Source organism: Callionymus lyra, chromosome 1 (genome assembly GCF_982586985.1).
Source record: "Callionymus lyra chromosome 1, fCalLyr1.hap1.1, whole genome shotgun sequence".
Classification (NCBI taxonomy): Eukaryota; Metazoa; Chordata; class Actinopteri; order Syngnathiformes; family Callionymidae; genus Callionymus; species Callionymus lyra.
Window position 1 is genome coordinate 55,876,744 of NC_141818.1, and position 27,500 is coordinate 55,904,243.

Genomic DNA, 27,500 nt, shown 5'->3' on the forward strand with positions numbered 1-27,500 from the left:
AATTAATCTGTTTGTGTAGGTTCTTGTTCTTCAGGTCACATCAGGGTGAAGGACCTGGTGAAGGTCGTAGAAACATCAGAGTGATGGACCTGGTGAAGGTCGTAGAAACATCAGAGTGATGGACCTGGTGAAGGTCGTAGAAACATCAGGGAGATGGACCTGGTGAAGGTCGTAGAAACATCAGGGTGAAGGACCTGGTGAAGGTCATAGAAACATCAGGGTGAAGGACCTGGTGAAGGTCATAGAAACATCAGGGTGACAGACCTGGTGAAGGTCATAGAAACATCAGGGTGACGGACCTGGTGAAGGTCATAGAAACATCAGGGTGAAGGACCTGGTGAAGGTCATAGAAACATCAGGGTGAAGGACCTGGTGAAGGTCATAGAAACATCAGGGTGACGGACCTGGTGAAGGTCATAGAAACATCAGGGTGACGGACCTGGTGAAGGTCATAGAAACATCAGGGTGAAGGACCAGGTGAAGGTCATAGAAACATCAGAGTGACGGACCTGGTGAAGGTCATAGAAACATCAAGGTGACGGACCAGGTGAAGCTCGTAGAAACATCAGGGTGAAGGACCTGGTGAAGGTCATAGAAACATCAGGGTGACGGACCTGGTGAAGGTCATAGAAACATCAGGGTGACGGACCTGGTGAAGGTCATAGAAACATCAGGGTGACGGACCAGGTGAAGCTCGTAGAAACATCAGGGTGAAGGACCTGGTGAAGCTTGTAGAAACATCAGGGTGTGTGTGTAGGTGTGTGTGTGTAGATGTGTGTGTGTGTGTGTCTTTCACTGATTTCAATGATCCACCATCACTGTTGAAGAATATTTCATTGTTAATGACTTTGACCAAATGTTTCACTTTAGTTGCTCAAATGAATCCTGAAGATCTGAACTTTTGTCTTTGATCTCCACAAAAATGTATCATTTTGTGTTTTCAGTTCAAGCGGATGTTGAACAGAGAGTTGACTCACCTGTCAGAGATGAGTCGCTCAGGGAACCAGGTGTCGGAGTTCATCTCCAGCACCTTCCTGGGTGAGTGATGATGAAGATGATGATGATGATGATTGTGATGACGATGATGATTGTGATCATGATGATGGTGATGAAGATGATGAAGGTGATGATGATGAAGATGATGATGGTGATGAACATGATGAAGGTGATGATGATGAAGGTGATGATGATGAAGGTGATGATGATGAAGATGATGATGGTGATGAAGATGATGAAGGTGATGATGATGATTGTGATCATGATGATGTTGATGAAGATGATGAAGGTGACGAAGGTGATGATGATGATCATTGTGATCATGATGATGATTGTGATGATGATGATGAAGGTGATGCTGATGAAGATGATGATGATGAAGGTGATGCTGATGCTGATGAAGATGATGATGATGAAGGTGATAATGATGAAGATGATGATGATGATGATTGTCATCATCATGATGATTGTGATGATGATGATGAAGGTGATGATGATTGTGATGATGATGATGAAGGTGATGATGATGAAGATGATGATGGTGATGATTATGATGAAGGTGATGATGAAGATGATGATGATGAAAAGGATGATGATGAAGATGATAATGGTGATGAAGATGATGAAGGTGACGAAGGCTATGATAAGGATGAAGGTGATGATGAAGAAGATGATGATGATGAAGGTGGTGATGATGATGAAGATGATGAAGGTGATGATGATGATGATTGTGATCATGATGATGATTGTGAAGATGAAGATGATGATGATGAAGATAATGATGATGATGATGAAGATGATGATAAAGGTGATGATGAAGGTGAAGATGATGATGATGATGATGATATTGATGAAGATAATGATGAAGATAATGATGATGAAGATAACATTGAACAATGACGTTGATGTTCCAGACAAACAGCATGAGGTAGAGATGCCGACACCACAGACACAAAAGGAGAAAGAAAACAAACCCATGTCTCAGATCATTGGAGTGAAGAAGCTTCAACACTCGTCTAGTCTCACAAACTCCAACATCCCTCGCTTCGGCGTCAAGACGGACACGGAAGATGAACTTGCCAAGGTTTGTGTGTCTTGATGGACATGTGCAAATAAAAGAGGGAATGTTTAGTGTATGCCTGCTTGTACATGTATCACGTGTTTCACGTGAAACATGTACAAGCAGTGTGTCACGTGTGTCACGTGTGTCACGTGTGTCACGTGTGTCACGTGTGTCACGTGTTTCACGTGTGTCACGTGTGTCACGTGTGTCACGTGTTTTACGTGTTTCACGTGTTTCACGTATGTCACGTGTGTCACGTGTTTCACGTGTTTCACGTATGTCACGTGTGTCACGTATGTCACGTGTGTCACGTGTATCATAATATGTTGGTCCAGAGAACAAACATATCATCATACGTTGGTCCAGAGAACAAACATATCATCATATGTTGGTCCAGAGAACAAACATATCATCATATGTTGGTCCAGAGAACAAACATATCATCATATGTTGGTCCAGAGAACAAACATATCATCATATGTTGGTCCAGAGAACAAACATATCATCATATGTTGGTCCAGAGAACAAACATATCATCATATGTTGGTCCAGAGAACAAACATATCATCATATGTTGGTCCAGAGAACAAACATATCATCATATGTTGGTCCAGAGAACAAACATATCATCATATGTTGGTCCAGAGAACAAACATATCATCATATGTTGGTCCAGAGAACAAACATATCATCATATGTTGGTCCAGAGAACAAACATATCATCATATGTTGGTCCAGAGAACAAACATATCATCATATGTTGGTCCAGAGAACAAACATATCATAATATGTTGGTCCAGAGAACAAACATATCATCATATGTTGGTCCAGAGAACAAACATATCATCATATGTTGGTCCAGAGAACAAACATATCATCATACGTTGGTCCAGAGAACAAACATATCATCATATGTTGGTCCAGAGAACAAACATATCATCATATGTTGGTCCAGAGAACAAACATATCATCATACGTTGGTCCAGAGAACAAACATATCATCATACGTTGGTCCAGAGAACAAACATATCATCATACGTTGGTCCAGAGAACAAACATATCATCATACGTTGGTCCAGAGAACAAACATATCATCATATGTTGGTCCAGAGAACAAACATATCATCATATGTTGGTCCAGAGAACAAACATATCATCATATGTTGGTCCAGAGAACAAACATATCATCATACGTTGGTCCAGAGAACAAACATATCATCATATGTTGGTCCAGAGAACAAACATATCATCATATGTTGGTCCAGAGAACAAACATATCATCATATGTTGGTCCAGAGAACAAACATATCATAATATGTTGGTCCAGAGAACAAACATATCATCATATGTTGGTCCAGAGAACAAACATATCATCATATGTTGGTCCAGAGAACAAACATATCATCATATGTTGGTCCAGAGAACAAACATATCATCATATGTTGGTCCAGAGAACAAACATATCATCATATGTTGGTCCAGAGAACAAACATATCATCATATGTTGGTCCAGAGAACAAACATATCATAATATGTTGGTCCAGAGAACAAACATATCATCATATGTTGGTCCAGAGAACAAACATATCATCATATGTTGGTCCAGAGAACAAACATATCATCATATGTTGGTCCAGAGAACAAACATATCATCATATGTTGGTCCAGAGAACAAACATATCATAATATGTTGGTCCAGAGAACAAACATATCATCATATGTTGGTCCAGAGAACAAACATATCATCATATGTTGGTCCAGAGAACAAACATATCATCATATGTTGGTCCAGAGAACAAACATATCATCATATGTTGGTCCAGAGAACAAACATATCATAATATGTTGGTCCAGAGAACAAACATATCATCATATGTTGGTCCAGAGAACAAACATATCATCATATGTTGGTCCAGAGAACAAACATATCATAATATGTTGGTCCAGAGAACAAACATATCATAATATGTTGGTCCAGAGAACAAACATATCATCATATGTTGGTCCAGAGAACAAACATATCATCATATGTTGGTCCAGAGAACAAACATATCATCATATGTTGGTCCAGAGAACAAACATATCATCATATGTTGGTCCAGAGAACAAACATATCATCATATGTTGGTCCAGAGAACAAACATATCATCATATGTTGGTCCAGAGAACAAACATATCATCATATGTTGGTCCAGAAAACACTACGACATTGTTTGTGTGTTTGCACCGACTGAACGTTAATATTGGTGACCTCCGACCTCTGACCTCTGACCGGCGTAATCGGATGTCATTGCTGCCGACATGAATAATCATCTATTTAAGTTTAGCTTCAGTCAGCAGCTTTAGCAGAGGAAGAGCTCTGAACTCTTTCAAACCTTTACACTTTAATATCTACATTTAAAATCTTGTCTCTTTTGGTTCGTTCTGTTCTTTCTTTTCTGTCTGTTTTTCGTTCTCTTGCTGTTCATGAGTTTGATTCTCTGACGTCACTGATCTTCTGCTCCTTCAGGAACTGGATCATGTCAACAAATGGGGTCTCAACGTGTTCAAGATCTCCGAGTTCTCTGGGAATCGTCCGCTGACGGTCATGATGTACACCATCTTCCAGGTTTGTTGCTGGACGCTCGTCTGCTGCGGTTGTTACGAGGTGTTTCTGCAGGAGCGGGACTTGTTGAAGACCTTCAAGATCCCTCTGGACACCTTCATCACGTACCTGATGACCTTGGAAGACCACTACCACGGAGACGTGGCCTATCACAGCAACATCCACGCCGCTGACGTCACTCAGTCCACGCACGTGTTGCTGTCCACGCCGGCTCTGGAGGTCAGAGGTCAGGCCTCAATATTTGTCTTCGTCACCTCATCTCATCGTCCACAGGCTGTGTTCACGGACCTGGAGATCCTGGCGGCCATTTTTGCCAGTGCCATCCATGACGTGGACCATCCTGGCGTCTCCAACCAGTTCCTCATCAACACCAGTGAGTCACATTTTTCAACTGTAAACTATTATCCAACAATTTTCATCTATAATCCAACAATTTTCAACTATAATCCAACAATTTTAACTATAATCAAACAATTTTAACTATAATCAAACAATTTTCAACTATAATCAAACAATTTTAACTATAATCCAACAATTTTCACCTATAATCCAACAATTTTCACCTATAATCCAACAATTTTCACCTATAATCCAACAATTTTCAACTATAATCAAACAATTTTCAACTATAATCAAACAATTTTAACTATAATCAAACAATTTTCAACTATAATCAAACAATTTTCAACTATAATCAAACAATTTAAACTATAATCAAACAATTTTCAATTATAATCAAACAATTTTCAACTATAATCAAACAATTTTCAACTATAATCCAACAATTTTCAACTATAATCCAACAATTTTCAACTGTAATCAAACAATTTTCAACTATAATCAAACAATTTTCAACTATAATCAAACAATTTAAACTATAATCAAACAATTTTCAATTATAATCAAACAATTTTCAACTATAATCAAACAATTTTCAACTATAATCAAACAATTTTCAACTATAATCCAACAATTTTCAACTATAATCAAACAATTTTCACCTATAATCCAACAATTTTCAACTATAATCAAACCATTTTTCAACTATAATCAAACAATTTTCAACTATAATCAAACAATTTTCAACTATAATCAAACAATTTAAACTATAATCAAAGAATTTTCAATTATAATCAAACAATTTTCAACTATAATCAAACAATTTTCAACTATAATCAAACAATTTTCAACTATAATCCAACAATTTTCAACTGTAATCAAACAATTTTCAACTATAATCAAACAATTTTCAACTATAATTATAATCAAACAATTTTCAACTATAATCAAACAATTTTCAACTATAATCAAACAATTTTCAAATATAATCAAACAATTTTCAACTGTAATCAAACAATTTTCAACTATAATCAAACAATTTTCAACTATAATCAAACAATTTTCAACTATAATCAAACAATTTTCAACTATAATCCAACAATTTTCAACTGTAATCAAACAATTTTCAACTATAATTATAATCAAACAATTTTCAACTATAATCAAACAATTTTCAACTATAATCAAACAATTTTCAACTATAATCAAACAATTTTCAAATATAATCAAACAATTTTCAACTGTAATCAAACAATTTTCAACTATAATCAAACAATTTTCAACTATAATCAAACAATTTTCAACTATAATCAAACAATTTTCAACTATAATCAAACAACTTTCAACTATAATCGAACAATTTTCAACTATAATCCAACAATTTTAACTATAATCCAACAATTTTAAACTATAATCAACAATTTTAAACTATAATCCAGCAATTTTCAACTATAATCAAACAATTTTCAACTATAATCCAACAATTTTCAACTATAATCCAACAATTTTCAACTATAATCCAACAATTTTCAACTATAATCAAGCAATTTTCAACTATAATCAAACAATTTTCAACTGTAATCCAACAATTTTCAAATATAATCAAACAATTTTCAACTGTAATCAAACAATTTTCAACTATAATCCAACAATTTTCAACTATAATCAAACAATTTTCAACTATCATCAAACAATTTTCAACTATAATCCAACAATTTTAACTATAATCAAACAATTTTAACTATAATCCAACAATTTTAACTATAATCAAACAATTTTCAACTATAATCCAACAATTTTCAACTATCATCCAACAATTTTCAACTATAATCCAACAATTTTCAACTATAATCCAACAATTTTAACTATAATCAAACAATTTTCAACTATAATCAAACAATTTTCAACTATAATCAAACAATTTTCAACTATAATCCAACAATTTTCAACTATAATCAAACAATTTTCACCTATAATCCAACAATTTTCAACTATAATCAAACCATTTTTCAACTATAATCAAACAATTTTCAACTATAATCAAACAATTTTCAACTATAATCAAACAATTTAAACTATAATCAAACAATTTTCAACTATAATCAAACAATTTTCAACTATAATCAAACAATTTTAAACTATAATCAACAATTTTCAACTATAATCCAACAATTTTCAACTATAATCAAACAATTTTCAACTATAATCAAACAATTTTCAACTATCATCCAACAATTTTCAACTATAATCAAACAATTTTCAACTGTAATCCAACAATTTTCAACTATAATCAAACAATTTTCAACTATTATCCAACAATTTTCAACTATCATCCAACAATTTTCAACTATCATCCAACAATTTTCAACTATAATCAAACAATTTTCAACTATAATCAAACAATTTTCAACTATAATCAAACAATTTTCAACTGTAATCAAACAATTTTCAACTATAATCAAACAATTTTCAACTATAATCAAACAATTTTCAAATATAATCAAACAATTTTCAACTGTAATCAAACAATTTTCAACTATAATCAAACAATTTTCAACTATAATCAAACAATTTTCAACTATAATCCAACAATTTTCAACTGTAATCAAACAATTTTCAACTATAATTATAATCAAACAATTTTCAACTATAATCAAACAATTTTCAACTATAATCAAACAATTTTCAACTATAATCAAACAATTTTCAAATATAATCAAACAATTTTCAACTGTAATCAAACAATTTTCAACTATAATCAAACAATTTTCAACTATAATCAAACAATTTTCAACTATAATCAAACAATTTTCAACTATAATCAAACAACTTTCAACTATAATCGAACAATTTTCAACTATAATCCAACAATTTTAACTATAATCCAACAATTTTAAACTATAATCAACAATTTTAAACTATAATCCAGCAATTTTCAACTATAATCAAACAATTTTCAACTATAATCCAACAATTTTCAACTATAATCCAACAATTTTCAACTATAATCCAACAATTTTCAACTATAATCAAGCAATTTTCAACTATAATCAAACAATTTTCAACTGTAATCCAACAATTTTCAAATATAATCAAACAATTTTCAACTGTAATCAAACAATTTTCAACTATAATCCAACAATTTTCAACTATAATCAAACAATTTTCAACTATCATCAAACAATTTTCAACTATAATCAAACAATTTGAACTATAATCAAACAATTTTAACTATAATCCAACAATTTTAACTATAATCAAACAATTTTCAACTGTAATCAAACAATTTTCAACTATAATCAAACAATTTTCAACTATAATCAAACAATTTTCAACTATAATCAAACAATTTTCAACTATAATCCAACAATTTTCAACTGTAATCAAACAATTTTCAACTATAATTATAATCAAACAATTTTCAACTATAATCAAACAATTTTCAACTATAATCAAACAATTTTCAACTATAATCAAACAATTTTCAACTATAATCAAACAATTTTCAAATATAATCAAACAATTTTCAACTGTAATCAAACAATTTTCAACTATAATCAAACAATTTTCAACTATAATCAAACAATTTTCAACTATAATCAAACAATTTTCAACTATAATCAAACAACTTTCAACTATAATCGAACAATTTTCAACTATAATCCAACAATTTTAACTATAATCCAACAATTTTAAACTATAATCAACAATTTTAAACTATAATCCAGCAATTTTCAACTATAATCAAACAATTTTCAACTATAATCCAACAATTTTCAACTATAATCCAACAATTTTCAACTATAATCCAACAATTTTCAACTATAATCAAGCAATTTTCAACTATAATCAAACAATTTTCAACTGTAATCCAACAATTTTCAAATATAATCAAACAATTTTCAACTGTAATCAAACAATTTTCAACTATAATCCAACAATTTTCAACTATAATCAAACAATTTTCAACTATCATCAAACAATTTTCAACTATAATCAAACAATTTTAACTATAATCAAACAATTTTAACTATAATCCAACAATTTTAACTATAATCAAACAATTTTCAACTATAATCCAACAATTTTCAACTATCATCCAACAATTTTCAACTATAATCCAACAATTTTCAACTATAATCCAACAATTTTAACTATAATCAAACAATTTTCAACTATAATCAAACAATTTTCAACTATAATCCAACAATTTTCAACTATAATCCAACAATTTTCAACTATAATCAAACAATTTTCACCTATAATCCAACAATTTTCAACTATAATCAAACCATTTTTCAACTATAATCAAACAATTTTCAACTATAATCAAACAATTTTCAACTATAATCAAACAATTTAAACTATAATCAAACAATTTTCAACTATAATCAAACAATTTTCAACTATAATCAAACAATTTTAAACTATAATCAACAATTTTCAACTATAATCCAACAATTTTCAACTATAATCAAACAATTTTCAACTATAATCAAACAATTTTCAACTATCATCCAACAATTTTCAACTATAATCAAACAATTTTCAACTGTAATCCAACAATTTTCAACTATAATCAAACAATTTTCAACTATTATCCAACAATTTTCAACTATCATCCAACAATTTTCAACTATCATCCAACAATTTTCAACTATAATCAAACAATTTTCAACTATAATCAAACAATTTTCAACTATAATCAAACAATTTTCAACTGTAATCAAACAATTTTCAACTATAATCAAACAATTTTCAACTATAATCAAACAATTTTCAAATATAATCAAACAATTTTCAACTGTAATCAAACAATTTTCAACTATAATCAAACAATTTTCAACTATAATCAAACAATTTTCAACTATAATCCAACAATTTTCAACTGTAATCAAACAATTTTCAACTATAATTATAATCAAACAATTTTCAACTATAATCAAACAATTTTCAACTATAATCAAACAATTTTCAACTATAATCAAACAATTTTCAAATATAATCAAACAATTTTCAACTGTAATCAAACAATTTTCAACTATAATCAAACAATTTTCAACTATAATCAAACAATTTTCAACTATAATCAAACAATTTTCAACTATAATCAAACAACTTTCAACTATAATCGAACAATTTTCAACTATAATCCAACAATTTTAACTATAATCCAACAATTTTAAACTATAATCAACAATTTTAAACTATAATCCAGCAATTTTCAACTATAATCAAACAATTTTCAACTATAATCCAACAATTTTCAACTATAATCCAACAATTTTCAACTATAATCCAACAATTTTCAACTATAATCAAGCAATTTTCAACTATAATCAAACAATTTTCAACTGTAATCCAACAATTTTCAAATATAATCAAACAATTTTCAACTGTAATCAAACAATTTTCAACTATAATCCAACAATTTTCAACTATAATCAAACAATTTTCAACTATCATCAAACAATTTTCAACTATAATCAAACAATTTGAACTATAATCAAACAATTTTAACTATAATCCAACAATTTTAACTATAATCAAACAATTTTCAACTATAATCCAACAATTTTCAACTATCATCCAACAATTTTCAACTATAATCCAACAATTTTCAACTATAATCCAACAATTTTAACTATAATCAAACAATTTTCAACTATAATCAAACAATTTTCAACTATAATCAAACAATTTTCAACTATAATCCAACAATTTTCAACTATAATCAAACAATTTTCACCTATAATCCAACAATTTTCAACTATAATCAAACCATTTTTCAACTATAATCAAACAATTTTCAACTATAATCAAACAATTTTCAACTATAATCAAACAATTTAAACTATAATCAAACAATCTTCAACTATAATCAAACAATTTTCAACTATAATCAAACAATTTTAAACTATAATCAACAATTTTCAACTATAATCCAACAATTTTCAACTATAATCAAACAATTTTCAACTATAATCAAACAATTTTCAACTATCATCCAACAATTTTCAACTATAATCAAACAATTTTCAACTGTAATCCAACAATTTTCAACTATAATCAAACAATTTTCAACTATTATCCAACAATTTTCAACTATCATCCAACAATTTTCAACTATCATCCAACAATTTTCAACTATAATCAAACAATTTTCAACTATAATCAAACAATTTTCAACTATAATCAAACAATTTTCAACTATAATCAAACAATTTTCAACTATAATCAAACAATTTTCAACTATAATCAAACAATTTTAACTATAATCAACAATTTTAACTATAATCCAACAATTTTAACTATAATCCAACAATTTTAACTATAATCAAACAATTTTCAACTATAATCAAACAATTTAAACTATAATCAAACAATTTTCAACTATAATCAAACAATTTTCAACTATAATCCAACAATTTTAACTATAATCCAACAATTTTCAACTATAATCAAACAATTTTCAACTATCATCCAACAATTTTCAACTATAATCAAACAATTTTCAACTATTATCCAACAATTTTCAACTATCATCCAACAATTTTCAACTATAATCAAACAATTTTCAACTATAATCAAACAATTTTAACTATAATCAAACAATTTTCAACTATAATCAAACAATTTTCAAATATAATCAAACAATTTTCAACTATAATCAAACAATTTTCAACTATAATCAAACAATTTTCAACTGTAATCAAACAATTTTCAACTATAATCAAACAATTTTCAACTGTAATCAAACAATTTTCAACTATAATCAAACAATTTTCAACTATAATCAAACAATTTTCAACTATAATCAAACAATTTTCAACTGTAATCCAACAATTTTCAACTATAATCAAACAATTTTCAACTATTATCCAACAATTTTCAACTATCATCCAACAATTTTCAACTATCATCCAACAATTTTCAACTATAATCAAACAATTTTCAACTATAATCAAACAATTTTAACTATAATCAAACAATTTTCAACTATAATCAAACAATTTTCAAATATAATCAAACTATTTTCAACTGTAATCAAACAATTTTCACCTATAATCAAACAATTTAAACTATAATCAAACAATTTTAACTATAATCAAACAATTTTCAACTATAATCAAACAATTTTCAACTATAATCAAACAATTTTCAAATATAATCAAACAATTTTCAACTGTAATCAAACAATTTTCAACTATAATCAAACAATTTTCAACTATAATCAAACAATTTTCAACTATAATCAAACAATTTTCAACTATAATCAAACAATTTTCAACTATAATCAAACAATTTTCAACTGTAATCAAACAATTTTCAACTGTAATCAAACAATTTTCAACTATAATCAAACAATTTTCAACTATAATCAAACAATTTTCAACTGTAATCAAACAATTTTCAACTATAATCAAACAATTTTGGTTTGAGTCGCAGTTGATGTTGAGGGTCATGTGGAAGGTCAGAGGTCAAACCTATGTTCCAGACTCGGAGCTGGCGCTGATGTACAACGACTCGTCGGTGCTGGAGAACCATCATCTCGCCGTCGGCTTCAAACTCCTGCAGGAGGAAAACTGCGACATCTTCCAGAACCTGAGCAAGAAGCAGCGACACTCTCTGCGGAAGATGGTGATCGACATCGTGAGTCTGGAGGCTTCACTGACCCTCTGGCCTGCGCTGACACCTGCTGGCGGTCTGTGTTACTGCAGGTTCTGGCCACAGACATGTCCAAGCACATGAACCTTCTGGCCGACCTGAAGACCATGGTGGAGACCAAGAAGGTGACCAGCTCTGGAGTGCTGCTGCTGGACAACTACTCTGACAGGATACAGGTCAGTCTCAGCTGTCACTCAACTCTGTCACCATGGTTGCTCTTGATTGACACTTGAACGTCTTCAGGTCGTTTAAAGTTCAAAGTTCAACGTTTGACTGAAACATAAACAAATGTTTCAACTTATGACGAGGAAATTATTTTTCAAACTTCTTTGAAACTATTCAAACTATTTATTCCAGTTGATAATAAGAATAATGAAATAGGTAATTTCTATTTATATAGATCTTTTCGAGACCAGGGTCACAAAGCGCTAAAACAATCAAAACAATATTCAATAAAGTCTATACTTTAAAGATCAAGATAAAACTGAAAACACAACAGGAGTTCCAGAGAATCAAGGAAAAGCCTGAACAAATAAAAACGTCTTAAGATGTTTCTTGAAGGAGTCAGTAGATCATCAAACACAGATGTTTCTTGAAGGAGTCAGTAGATCATCAAACACAGATGTTTCTTGAAGGAGTCAGTAGATCATCAAACACAGATGTTTCTTGAAGGAGTCAGTAGATCATCAAACACAGATGTTTCTTGAAGGAGTCAGTAGATCATCAAACACACATGTTTCTTGAAGGAGTCAGTAGATCATCAAACACAGATGTTTCTTGAAGGAGTCAGTAGATCATCAAACACAGATGTTTCTTGAAGGAGTCAGTAGATCATCAAACACAGATGTTTCTTGAAGGAGTCAGTAGATCATCAAACACAGATGTTTCTTAAAGGAGTCAGTAGATCATCAAACACAGATGTTTCTTGAAGGAGTCAGTAGATCATCAAACACAGATGTTTCTTAAAGGAGTCAGTAGATCATCAAACACAGATGTTTCTTAAAGGAGTCAGTAGATCATCAAACACAGATGTTTCTTAAAGGAGTCAGTAGATCATCAAACACAGATGTTTCTTAAAGGAGTCAGTAGATCATCAAACACAGATGTTTCTTGAAGGAGTCAGTAGATCATCAAACACAGATGTTTCTTGAAGGAGTCAGAAGATCATCAAACACAGATGTTTCTTGAAGGAGTCAGTAGATCATCAAACACAGATGTTTCTTAAAGGAGTCAGTAGATCATCAAACACAGATGTTTCTTAAAGGAGTCAGAAGATCATCAAACACAGATGTTTCTTGAAGGAGTCAGTAGATCATCAAACACAGATGTTTCTTAAAGGAGTCAGAAGATCATCAAACACAGATGTTTCTTAAAGGAGTCAGTAGATCATCAAACACAGATGTTTCTTGAAGGAGTCAGAAGATCATCAAACACAGATGTTTCTTGAAGGAGTCAGTAGATCATCAAACACAGATGTTTCTTGAAGGAGTCAGTAGATCATCAAACACCGAGATGGTTCCAAAGCTTAGGAGCAACAGTCTGGAAGGATTTCTCTCCTCTGGTCCGGAAGTTCAGGAACCATCAGTAGATTCTGATCCACAGACCTCAGAGCCCGAGCTGGGGTGTAAGTCTGGATCAGATCATGAAGGTCTGACCATGAATAGATCTGAAAGTAAGAACCAGAATTTTAAAGTTGATCCTGAAAGAAACTGGAAGCCAGTGAAGAGTTTTAAGGATCGGAAAAATGTGAGTTCTTCTACTAGAGCGGCTCAGAGTTCTGAATCAACTGCAGACGAGACGATCCTTCTTGTTAAGACATGAAAACAAACTGTTACAATAGTCCAGACGAGAAGAAACAAACGCATGGATTATAAGATCCAGATAATGTTCCGACAACATTTTCCTAAGTTTAGAGATTTTTCTCAGTTGAAGGAAACAGTTTCTGGTCAGTTTTCTTCAGTGTTGAACAAGAGACATGTCTTTATCAAATACAACACCCAGGTTTCTCAGGCTCAGTTTGACAGACTGACCTAAGTCACCCAAGTACTGACTCAACCCTGAACTTTATCATCAACGATCACCAGAGTTTCAGTTTTGTCCACATTTAGCTTCAAAGTGTTTTCACTCATTGTTTGATTTATAGCAACTATTGACTAAGTTCAGCCTCTGATCAGTTGGATCAACAGAGCAGTAGAGCTGGATGTCATCAGCAAACATGTGATAAGAAACATCTGGAAATCTCTGAATGATTTTACCGAGGGGAATCAAGTACAGCAAAAACAATAAAGGACCCAGAACAGAAACTTGAGGGACTCCACACAACAGATGATTCAGACCTCATTTGATTGACAGATACACTTAAACTGCGCTCAGAAAGGTATGATGAGAACCATTCTAACACAGACCCAGACAGTCCCACTTCATCCCTCAGTCTTCTCAGCAGGATCTGGTTCAACTGTGTCAAAGGCTGAGGACAGATCCAACAGAACCAGAACATTATGATGTCAATGGACACTTTCAGTAAGACTGTCTCCGTAGATGTTTACGGAAGCCAGACTGAAACTTCTCATGGATGTCGCTCTGATCCAGGAACAGCTGCTCAGACACCAACTTCTCCAAGATCTTGGACAAAAAAGGGACCTTAGAACTAGGCCTGAAATTACTGAGGTCAGCTGGGTCTAAGCCTGGCTTTTTGAGCAGAGGCTCCACAATGGTTTAAATGCATTAAAAACCCCTGTGGAAAGGGAGAGGTTCACCATATTGGTAACTCAGGGGCCAATTACATCAAATACTTTGATAAAAATCCTACAAGGAAGGACGTCATCTGAGCAAGAGGAGGGTTTCATCTTGTTCACCAGTGATGAAATGTCACCCAGACATACAGCAGTGAAGGAAGACCAAGAGGAGGAGAGGGGCTCAGAGACAGCAGAGCTTCCACGCAAAAGAGAGATTTTCTCTTTGATCAATTTAATTTTGTCAATGAAAAATCTCAACAATGCATTGCTGTCAGCTTCACAGAAGACAGGCGTGATTTGAGGAGCAGGAGACACGAGAGAATTAATCGTGTCAAATAACACTGGGGTTTTTCTTATTTGCTGCTACCAGTTTTCTGATGTAATCAGATCTAGCAGTTTCCACCATCTCGTTGTATGAAGACATCAGATCCCTGAGGTGAAGTCTGTGCACCTCAAGTTTAGTGGACTTCCAGAGACAGTCTTTCAACAAAGTCTCTTCAGACTTAGGAGATCTTCATTTGTCCAAGGGCACCGTTTTTTCTGAATTTTCAAGTTCGATTAAACAGGTGCCACTTGATCCAGTATTTCAACACAATGATCAGTGAAACAGTTAATCAAACTGTCCACGTCTGGGCAGTCATCAAAGGAAAGAGTGTCAAACAGCAGAAAAACTGTCTGCAGTATCGGCTGAGATGACACGCCTCTGAGACCTAACTTTCAAAGGCTTAGGTTTAGGGATGAAGTCCAGGTTAAACAAGACAAGAGAATGATCACTCAGATGGACATCATGTACAGATACATTAGAGATGTTCAGGCCAAGAGTAAAAACTAAGTCTAAAATGTGTCCTATTTGTGAGTGGGTTTAGAAACATGTTGGTCAAAATTAAAGGCTTCTGTTAAAGTTAAAAGTTCTTTAGCAGAACAAGATGTGACGTCATCAACATGAAGATTAAAGTCTCCAAGAATAAGAACAGATTCCATTTGAATAATGGAAGATAAGAAGTCACTGAAGTCTTTCAAGAACATCGCCGCAGGACCAGGCGGACGGTAGATTGACACACAATAGAAAGGTCTTGTAGAACCAACCAAGATCATCTGAGACTCAAAAGACGTGAATTCCTGAGTCTGAATCACTTTGAACAACTATCTTTATAAACTGTAGCAAGACCTCACGACCAGAGAGGCGAGGCTTCCCCAGGACAGCGCTCTCTGCTGGACAGAGTTTGTTCAGATTAATAAACTCTTCCTCTCTCTGCCAAGTCTCAGAAAGACATAATAAATCCAAATTAACTCTTATGAAAAGATCATTAAGAATAAAGGATTTATTAGTAATGGAGCGAACGTTCAGAAGTCCTACGTTCAGCACCGATGACGTCACTGATGACGTCACTGACAGCAGAGCAGGATCTTTTGAAGCGAACAGCGGTCACGTGGGTACCAGCTGTCACTCACGTTCAACTCGGTAGCAAAAGCCGAATTAAAGAGAGGAAATTAAAAATCTTACCACCTTTTCATTGAGGTCTGAGCAGACGTGTCGTCACACTCTTCAGTGAGAGGAACATCGATCAAACTTCGAAGACGTCCGATGACGTCAAAGTCTCATCCTGACCTGAACTCCAGAGCGACTCCATCGCTTGTGGAAATCGCCGAGAGATCAAACGATGTTCCACAGAGTCCGAGTCGATGAGAAGCGAAGGAGAAAACAAACTCACGGGACGTTGGTAACTGTCGCGAGTGAAGTCTTCCATCGACTCTCTGATGTTGAGAAGAGCATCACGATCATAGATCCTGATGCTTGAGACATATCTTTAGTGATATGAGCATAATATCAGGACAAGTAGAATCAGAATCAGAATCAGAATCAGAAAACCTTTATTAGTCCCGCGAGGGGAAATTCGGTTTAACAGCAGCAAGAGAAATAAAAACACCCAGAAATAAAAACGAGAAATAAAATCTAAATGGAATAAAAGATAAATCTGCGCTATATAATATTTACACAATCATATTTACATAAATAACAAGAGGTGCAGTTAAATAGTTATCTTGGTGTGTTTTTGTTGTGGAGTCTGATGGCAGCAGGGAGGAAAGACCTGCGGTACCTCTCCCTCACACACCGGGGATGGAGCATCCTATCACTGATGGAGCTCCTCAATGCCCTCAGTGTGTGCTGGAGAGGGTGAGACAAGTTCCTCCTCATGGAGCCCAGCTTGCTCCGCATCCTCCCTCCAGTCACTTCCTCCACAGGATCCAGGGGGCGCCCTAGGACGTAACTGGCCTTCTTAATAAGGCTGTCCAGTTTAGCCCTATCCTTTGCTGTCATGCTGCTCCCCCAGCAGACCACACCGTTGAAGATGGCAGAGGCCACTACTGAGTCATAGAATGACTTCAGGAGTGGCCCCCGGACACCAAACGACCTCAACCTCCGGAGCAGGTAGATTCTACTCCGCCCTTTTTTATAAAGAGCAGCAGTGTTATCCACCCAGTCCAAGCGGTTGTTGAGGTGAACACCCAGGAACTTGTAAGTCGTGACAATCTCAATGTCCTGTCCCTGGATGTTCAGTGGTGAGGGGGAGATGGAGGGACACCACCGGAAATCCACGATCAACTCCTTAGTTTTGCTGGAGTTGATCTGAAGGTGGTTTTCCAGGCACCAGTCAACAAAGTCCTGGACAAGTCCCCGGTACGGCCCGTCATCCCCGTCCCTAATGAGGCCGACGATGGCGGAGTCGTCCGAGAACTTCTGCAGGTGACTGGTGGGAGACAGGTGTTGGAAGTCTGCAGTGTACAGTGAAAAGAGGAACGGTGCTAACACTGTTCCCTGGGGGACCCCTACACTGCACAGTACAGTCCTCGAAACACCATCCCGGGTCCTCACGAACTGTGGACGGTTGGTGAGGTAGTCCACAATCCAGTCCGTGAGGTGAGTGTCCGCTCCAGACAGCTCCAGCTTGTCCCTCAGGATGTTTGACCTGATGGTATTGAAAGCACTGCTTAGATCCAGGAAAAGGATCCTCACAGTGCTTCCAGGCAACTCCAGGTGAGAAAGTGCTCGGTGGAGAAGGAAGATGATGGCGTCCTCCACGCCGATGTCAGGTTGGTAGGCAAACTGCAACGGATCCATGGAGGAGCGCACCAGAGGACTCAGGTAACTAAGGACCAGCCGCTCCAGAGCCTTCATAAGGTGGGATGTCAAGGCCACAGGTCTGTAGCAGCTGGGATCCTTAGGGTGCTGAGTCTTCGGCACCGGTACCACACAGGACGTCTTCCACAGTAGTGGAACTCTTCCCAGGGTCAAGCTCATGTTGAACAGAAGTCCAACAATTTCACTTAACTGGTCAGAGCACGTCCTGAGTACTTTGCCACCGATGCCGTCTGGTCCAGGGGCCTTTGTTGTCTTGGTTCTCCTAAGCTGATTTCTCACCTGGAGAGGTGTGAGGGACAGGCTGGGGTGGGGGGGCATTTTCCCCGGTGGAGTCAGCGGGGGGGCTGAAACAATACAAGCTCGGGGGAGAGGAGAAGGTAAGTATAGAGGTGTGAATGGTTGAGCAGGGGGGGGAGCCGACACCTCAAACCTTGAAAAATAACTGTTTAAGTTGTCGGCCCAATTTTTATCCCCCGCTGCTACAGAGAGCCTGGTCTGATGTCCGGATATGGATTTCAAACCTCTCCAGACATCTCTGGTGTTGTTGTTGGCCAGACTCTCTTCCATCCTCCTCCTGTACCTCCCCTTTCCCTCCCTGATCTTTCTTCTCAGCTCCTTCTGGACTGCCATCAGATCCTCTTTGTTTCCTGACCTAAAGACTCTCTTCTTCTCCTTTAGGAGAGCCTTTATATCAGGATTGATCCAGGGTTTGTTGTTGGAGAAGCATCGTACAGTTCTTGTTGGTACAATGCTCTCCACACAGAAGTTTATGTAGTCCGTGACACATGAAGTTAGTCCGTCAATATCCTCCTTGTGGGACTCACTGAAGATGCTCCAGTCCGTGGTCTCAAAGCAGACCTGCAGAGCTTCCTCAGCTTCTTCAGACCACTTCTTGACTGAGCGAGTCACTGCTGGTTGCCTGCTCACAAGTGGCTTGTAAACAGGTAGGAGATGGACCAGACAGTGGTCAGCTCGTCCCAAAGGAGGAAGGGGGGATGATAAATAAGCGTCTTTAGTGTTCGCATAGAAAAGGTCCAGTGTGTTATTGTCTCTGGTGGCACAAGTGACGTACTGCGTGAATTTGGGCAGACAGGAAGAAAGAGATGCGTGATTAAAATCACCGGAGATGATAAAGAGGGCCTGAGGGCTCTGAGTCTGTAACCCGTTCACTACTCCAGTGATGACGTCACATGCTGCCTCCGCGCTCGCCGACGGTGGAATGTACACAAGCACCGCGACAACATGTGAAAACTCCCGTGGCAAGTAGAAAGGTCTCAGACTCAGCGCCAAAAGTTCAATGTCAGGACAGCAGTGTTGAACCTTTAAAGTAACGTGCCTGGGAAGGCACCACTTCTCGTTGACGAACACTGCCAGTCCTCCGCCCTTTCTCTTCCCGCTCATCTCCGTCCGGTCCGCGCGTAATAAGCAGAATCCATCCAGCGCAGCAATCGCGTCCGTGTGGTTCTGGTTCAGCCACGTCTCCGTGAGCATCAGCATGCTGCACCGTCGATATTCCGGGTCGAACCTGGTCGCCGCCGCGAGTTCGTCCATCTTGTTTGGCAGAGATCTCACGTTGCCCATGACGACGGACGGCAGCGCCGGTCGATAAGCTCTCCTCAGCTCCCGGCGTTTAACTCCGGCGCGGCGTCCCCGTCTCCGCTTCATAATATCCCGGGGGATGATGGGTCGCTCCTCCGGCCGCACCGCGGAGAAACGCAGCGCCAGCAGCTGATCCCGACTGTAGACGATGGCCATTACGCGCGCAGGACGCCCGTTGCGCACCAGAAAAAGCGATGAAAAACTTTCCTTTTTCACTGAAAGTTTCCAATTTTTATAGAAAAACTGTCCGCGAGTCTTAAAGAGACAGTATGATGAAAAGAAAAGAACGTTAAAACGAATTTTTGCAAGAGCTCATGTTCTAGCAGCCGATTAAAAAGGCTTATATTTGTGGCCCATAACAACAGGTGTGTTGTCTCCTCCAGGTTCTCCAGAACATGGTCCACTGTGCAGACCTCAGTAACCCCACGAAGCCGCTGCAGTTGTACCGACAGTGGACGGACCGGATCATGGAGGAGTTCTTCAGTCAGGGCGACAGAGAGAGGGAGCGAGGGATGGAGATCAGCCCCATGTGTGACAAACACAACGCCTCGGTGGAGAAGAGTCAGGTGAAGATCCAGAGATGATGAAATATTAGTCAAGATCTTCTACATTGAAAGCATTTGTTATTTGATTTAATTCCAGAAAAATATTTTTTCTAAATGATTCAGTTTGATTTGTTTCCAATGATTGAAAAAATACATCATGTGACTCGTCATGATTGGAGGAAAGAAAAAATAATTCATTAATTTTTGGAAACATTAGAATTTTAAAGTGCATTTAAAATATGATGATCAGGTAGAAACAAATGAAGGCTCAAGAAAAGTAACTTTCAGAAAAGAAATCATGTCAAATGTTCAGAATATATAATATATAATAATATATAATATTCAGATTTCACTGATAAACTTCCTTGAAAATCAGTCAAAGAAAAACAGATTTAGTCTGCACTCCTGACTCCACCACCAGAGCAATCAACTTTTGACGTGCTGTTGACAGGTGGGTTTCATCGACTACATCGTGCACCCGCTGTGGGAGACGTGGGCGGACCTGGTCCACCCGGACGCCCAGGACATCCTGGACACGCTGGAGGACAACAGGGAGTGGTACCAGAGCACCATCCCTCAGAGCCCGTCCCCGGCCCTGGATGAGGCACAGGACGGTGGGCGACCACCGGGGGGCGACAAGTTCCAGTTCGAGCTCACTCTGGAGGAGGACGGCGAGTCGGACACGGAGAAGGACAGCGGGAGTCAGCCCGAGGAGGAGGAGGAGGAGGAGGAAGAGGAGGAGGAGGAGGAAGAGGAGGAGGAAGAGGAGGAGGAGGAAGAGGACGAGGACAACAGCTGCACGGACTCGAAAACACTCGTCACGCAGGACTCTGAGTCCACAGAGATCCCTCTGGACGAACAGGTGGAGGAGGAGGAGCCTGGCTCAGGTGTGGAGGACGACGAGCAGAAAGACACATAACAGTGGATCCTCTGACAAACTGTTGTTCTTAGTAATGATTATTTATATCTTTTATACATGTTTTAATGCTGCTCTGCTTTGTTCACCGCCGGTACTTTTTCAACTTATTTTGCTCTCAGGAAAACCTCCTCCCCCTGATACTTTAGCTCCTCCCCCTGATACTTTAGCTCTTCCCCCTGATATGTTAGCTCCTCCCAATGATAATTTAGCTCCTCCTCCTGACACTGTAACTCCTCCCCCTGATACTTTGGCCCCTCCCCTGATACTTTAGCTCCTCCCCTGATAATTTAGCTCCTCCCCCGGATACTCTGGCTCCTCCCTCTTCCACAAGTTTTCCTCGTGTTGTGCTGCAGGATTGAAGCTAAAAGCTAAACACGCCGTAAAGTCTTCCTTGTTACGACACAAATCCTTCAAACTGTCACAAGCAGAGTTTTGTGTTTATTTCAAGTCTGAGCTGCAGGTCTGTGTCGAGACAAAGAGCAGCTTCTGGTTTTAAAAGATAAGAAACACATGTTTATGATGATTCCTCGTGTTCATCAATGTCACTAAAAGCCTTCACGTTTAGAAGAAACTCTCACAGGTCAAAGGTCGAGGGTCAGATGGGAACGACTCGACATAATAGGGATTGATTGACATTGATTGACATTGATTGACATTGATTGACATTGATTGACTCCAGTTGAAACATTTTTATGTGACAAGAAGTGAAAACAGTTCAAGCAAAGTGTTTACAAAAAGTCTTGCTTTGGTTCCAAGAAACGACACAAAATCACTGTTCGTTGGAAAATAAACAATGAACATGTTTTACTTAAATCAGCTCAAAATAACGTGTCAGTGGAACAAGTTTAACTTTAGACTTTAGTAACTTTAGATCATCATCTTCAAACCCTGATCACTCTTTCACTCCTGCATGAATGCCCTCGTCTCACTCTTTCACTCCTGCATGAACGCCCTCGTCTCACTCTTTCACTCCTGCATGAACGCCCTCGTCTCACTCTTTCACTCCTACATGAACGCCCTCGTCTCACTCTTTCACTCCTACATGAACGCCCTCGTCTCACTCTTTCACTCCTGCATGAATGCCCTCGTCTCACTCTTTCACTCCTACATGAACGCCCTCGTCTCACTCTTTCACTCCTGCATGAACGCCCTCGTCTCACTCTTTCACTCCTGCATGAACGCCCTCGTTCACCTCGTCTCACTCTTTCAATCCTGCATGAACGCCCTAGTCTCACTCTTTCACTCCTGCATGAACACCCTCGTCTCACTCTTTCACTCCTACATGAATGCCCTCGTCTCACTCTTTCACTCCTGCATGAATGCCCTAGTCTCACTCTTTCACTCCTGCATGAACGCCCTCGTCTCACTCTTTCACTCCTGCATGAATGCCCTCGTCTCACTCTTTCACTCCTGCATGAACGCCCTCGTCTCACTCTTTCACTCCTACATGAATGCCCTCATCTCACTCTTTCACTCCTACATGAACGCCCTCGTCTCACTCTTTCACTCCTACATGAACGCCCTCGTCTCACTCTTTCACTCCTGCATGAACGCCCTCGTCTCACTCTTTCACTCCTGCATGAACGCCCTCGTCTCACTCTTTCACTCCTACATGAACGCCCTCGTCTCACTCTTCCACTCCTACATGAACGCCCTCGTCTCACTCTTTCACTCCTACATGAACGCCCTCGTCTCACTCTTCCACTCCTACATGAACGCCCTCGTCTCACTCTTTCACTCCTACATGAACGCCCTCGTCTCACTCTTTCACTCCTATATGAACGCCCTCGTCTCACTCTTTCACTCCTGCATGAACGCCCTTGTCTCACTCTTTCACTCCTACTATGATTGTGCTGGTAAACGTTCGTAGCAAAGACACTTTCAAACCCAAATATGCTTTTCATGTGTAAATAAGATCTTTTTTCTACGAAACTCACGGCTTTGTTTTTGTGCCAAGATTAGATTTTCTCGTCTCACCTGAAGCCCTTACCTGTGTTTCTCTGTTTACAAATATTTATTCTTCTGTACATAATATCTAATGATGGATGTTTTCATCGTTGATCCTGTTTTACCTCAGAGTTTGTTGAGAACAAAGTCGTCTCAAAGGCTGAAGATGTTTCTTGACTCATGGGCTGTGCCTTAAATCCTGTCATTTTGCCTTTTGACTCTTATTTTCGACGTCTGTTGCTGCATCAGTGAATCCTCGGCGAGTCCACCTGCCTTCTTTACAAACCACAAGAGTGACGATGATGAAGGTCCAGCAGTTCTAGGTTTACTCTGTGAGTGACGCGAGGATCAGACCAGGTGCTGACCACTGCGACAGAGACTGAGTGAGAGGAAGTTGCTGCGCGTCTTCATAAGCACAGATCGAGGGACACGTGGGAAATATTTCGCCTTTGCTGCATTAATTCTGGCTGAAATACCCTCGTGTGGCCCTGATGACCCCTGACCCCCGACCCCTCACTACCTTGCAATATGAACCTGGTGGAGGGACGCGTCCTAGAATCAAGACTGAAGGAGGAACATCCTGTTTTGACACATACTGTAGATTCTAAACAGCCATGGACCAACGGAAACACTTCTTTTATCTTTTATTTTTTTACGGTATGAAACTAGAAAATGAGAAAAAAAAGGACAAACTATTTTTGGGTCTTTAGAATGATGACTCATCACAGGACACATGTTCTCTGAATGGAATTCTTGTTAATGGCCGTTGATTGACAGCTCTATAGATCACTTTGTGTATAAAATATCAAGAAAAAAGTTGGAATTTTTTTTATATGCAAATGAGTTGAATTAAAGCATGAGTTGATTCTGTGTCTGGTTTGTTATTTAAACCTGCTGCCCCCTGGTGGACGAGTGACGTCACGTGACCCGGAGGGAGGTCGTGACGTCACGTGACCCGGAGGGAGGTCGTGACGTCACGTGACCCGGAGGGAGGTCGTGACGTCACGTGACCCGGAGGGAGGTCGTGACGTCACGTGACCTGGAGGGAGGTCAGCCAATCAAAAGCCATGAGTTGTAGAAAAACTAAAGGAGAATGAGTGACAGGTCAGTTCAGTTCAAGGACAGCACAAAGTCAGTCTGAATATTTTTATTTGTTATGACTCAAACACACTTGATATTCACACGTGCACACACACGTGCACACACACGTGCACACACACGTGCACACACACACGTGAGCCATGACATTATGACCACGTGTCGTCGAGAAGGTTCGTCAACACAACACAATAGATGAAGATCTTGAATAACAGCCACGACGACCGCCAGGTGATGCTGGTCATGATGTTACGGCTGATCAGCGAATGTTTGACCTCTTGACCTCCCTGACTATCGTTCACAACATCTGGACCAGAAGAAACGGTGAGAATACAGAGAATACATTTGTACAAAAAGGTTTACACACAAACGACATGATTATAATATGGCGCACACACACACACACACACACACACACACACACACACACACACACACACACACACACACACACACACACACACACACACACACACACACACACACACACACACACACACACACACACACACACTCACTCACTCACACTTATTTACAAGGTTTCAATTCAGAAAATATTGCACTTTTTGGCCCATTGCACGTCCGGCGGTTGCCATGACAATGCTGCTAAATGTGTGGATATTTCTATTTACACTATCGGGGGTTAATGGTCGACAAAGATCTACAAAGATAAGTCATTCATGCAGTTTGTGGATCTTTTATTCAACATGAATCCAGGAGGTTTTGGCACAAACGTACTTGCATGTGTTCCACAGAACAAAAGGCTTTTCTGGATGAAATCTAAGAAGCTACAACTGTCCTCAGATCAGTGAGGGCTTCACAACAAACATGGACGTCAGCATGCAGGGTCACATGATCTATGGCTGTTTCTTCCAAGATCACTCGTCCGTGGTTCAACATAGGATTGTTTTGTCTTCTTTTGGCTGCATGCGCACAAATGTTTCTCCTCACATCTACACACAACACAACACACACGAGTCACACTAGTTAATCCCAAACCAACGCAGGATCTTCAGAGCCGGAGATGCTGGAGATGCTAAAAGGCCACGTTTTAATCCAAGGTAGATTATTTGAAGTGGTTTTCTTTTATCCGACTTCACGCAACACGAACACACACGAGCTGCTTCGCACTCGGATCAAAGGCAGCTTCACCAAAGAAAGAATGGAGAGGAACATGTTTATACGTCGCTCACGCTAGCTCCACTGGATTATAGGTGAAGAAGTTTGAAGCTCGTTCACGTGGACAGCAATGATCTGAGCTTCACGTGAAGAAGTTTGAAGCTGGTTCACGTGGACAGCAATGATCTAAGCTTCACGTGAAGAAGTTTGAAGCTGGTTCAGATGGACAGCAATGATCTAAGCTTCACGTGAAGAAGTTTGAAGGTGGTTCACGTGGACAGCAATGATCTGAGCTTCACGTGAAGAAGTTTGAAGGTCGTTCACGTGGACAGCAATGATCTGAGCTTCACGTGAAGAAGTTTGAAGCTCGTTCACGTGGACAACAATGATCTGAGCTTCACGTGAAGAAGTTTGAAGCTCGTTCACGTGGACAACAATGATCTGAGCTTCACGTGAAGAAGTTTGAAGGTCGTTCACGTGGACAGCAATGATCTGAGCTTCACGTGAAGAAGTTTGAAGCTCGTTCACGTGGACAACAATGATCTGAGCTTCACGTGAAGAAGTTTGAAGCTCGTTCACGTGGACAACAATGATCTGAGCTTCACGTGAAGAAGTTTGAAGCTCGTTCACGTGGACAACAATGATCTGAGCTTCACGTGAAGAAGTTTGAAGCTCGTTCACATGGACAACAATGATCTGAGCTTCACGTGTAGAAGTTTGAAGCTCGTTCATGTGGACAGCAATGATCTGAGCTTCACATGAAGAAGTTTGGAGCTTGTTCACGTGGACAGCAATGATCTGAGCTTCACGTGAAGAAGTTTGAAGGTCGTTCACGTGGACAGCAATGATCTAAGCGTCACGTGAAGAAGTTTGAAGCTCGTTCACGTGGACAACAATGATCTGAGCTTCACGTGTAGAAGTTTGAAGCTCGTTCATGTGGACAGCAATGATCTGAGCTTCCCGTGAAGAAGTTTGAAGCTCTTCCATGATCCTGATCTTTCTAAAACGCCTGCAGAGACAGTATTAACAAGTGTTAGCATTAGCTACAGGAACAGTTTGAAACAAGTTGAAATATATCGGCAGCGAAGCATGATTTATATGATTAATTTGATTAATTTGATTAATTTGATTAATTTGATTCATATGATTCATTTGATTCATGTAGATGTTGTGACTCAGATTATTATGACTCAGATTATTATAAATGATTATGACTCAAAAGCAGATCTTTGCTGTCCATGCAAACTGTTGTTAGTGACGTAGATGTCATGACTCACGCGATGTTAGACTGAACGCAGACGTAAACGTGGTCCAGAGGAACCGACTCTGATCCTGGAGGACTAACAGTTGCAGCTCGGCTGCTGCAGAGGCGGAGCAGTGTCTGTGAGTTTGGCGGTGGCAGCTCCGGTGGCGGCGGCAGGATCTCCGTCCATGCTGTCGGACATCTTGTCACAGATGAGGTCGACCAGGCGCTCGAAGGTCTGCTTGACGTTGACGTTGTCTTTGGCGCTGGTCTCGAAGAACTCAAAGCCTTCAAGAGATCAACGTCAAAAGGTGTTCGATAGAAATTCAGTGGTTGATTCAAGAACTAAAATAACGTCACAACTAGAAATGAACATTTGAATTGATAACGTACTTTGATACGTAAACACTTTGAACAAAAGTGAATCATATTCAGTTGATCATGGACTTGAATGACCTCCAGGTTTCAACAGTGACAGACAT

At 38.1% G+C, this 27,500-nt stretch overlaps 2 protein-coding genes across 5 annotated transcripts in view; one reads left to right on the forward strand and one right to left on the reverse strand.

The window, feature by feature from the left end:
- The window catches only part of pde4d (phosphodiesterase 4D, cAMP-specific), a 108,729-nt gene extending 84,301 nt beyond the window's left edge, over positions 1–24,428 (forward strand). For all 4 annotated transcript variants that reach the window (XM_087779186.1, XM_087779185.1, XM_087779187.1 and 1 more), the window contains 9 exons: positions 945–1,038; positions 1,911–2,080; positions 4,569–4,667; positions 4,719–4,883; positions 4,938–5,037; positions 12,502–12,656; positions 12,725–12,847; positions 20,531–20,713; positions 21,144–24,428. In XM_087779186.1, the coding sequence (XP_087635312.1) occupies positions 945–1,038; positions 1,911–2,080; positions 4,569–4,667; positions 4,719–4,883; positions 4,938–5,037; positions 12,502–12,656; positions 12,725–12,847; positions 20,531–20,713; positions 21,144–21,611 (1,557 nt within the window). In that variant the 3' untranslated portion in view covers positions 21,612–24,428. The remainder of the gene's footprint in view (positions 1–944; positions 1,039–1,910; positions 2,081–4,568; positions 4,668–4,718; positions 4,884–4,937; positions 5,038–12,501; positions 12,657–12,724; positions 12,848–20,530; positions 20,714–21,143) is intronic.
- A 262-nt stretch (positions 24,429–24,690) lies between these two features.
- The window catches only part of rab3c (RAB3C, member RAS oncogene family), a 9,378-nt gene continuing 6,568 nt past the window's right edge, over positions 24,691–27,500 (reverse strand). The window contains exon 5 of the mRNA XM_087779189.1: positions 24,691–27,306. Coding sequence (XP_087635315.1) covers positions 27,116–27,306 — 191 coding nt within the window. The 3' untranslated portion in view covers positions 24,691–27,115. The remainder of the gene's footprint in view (positions 27,307–27,500) is intronic.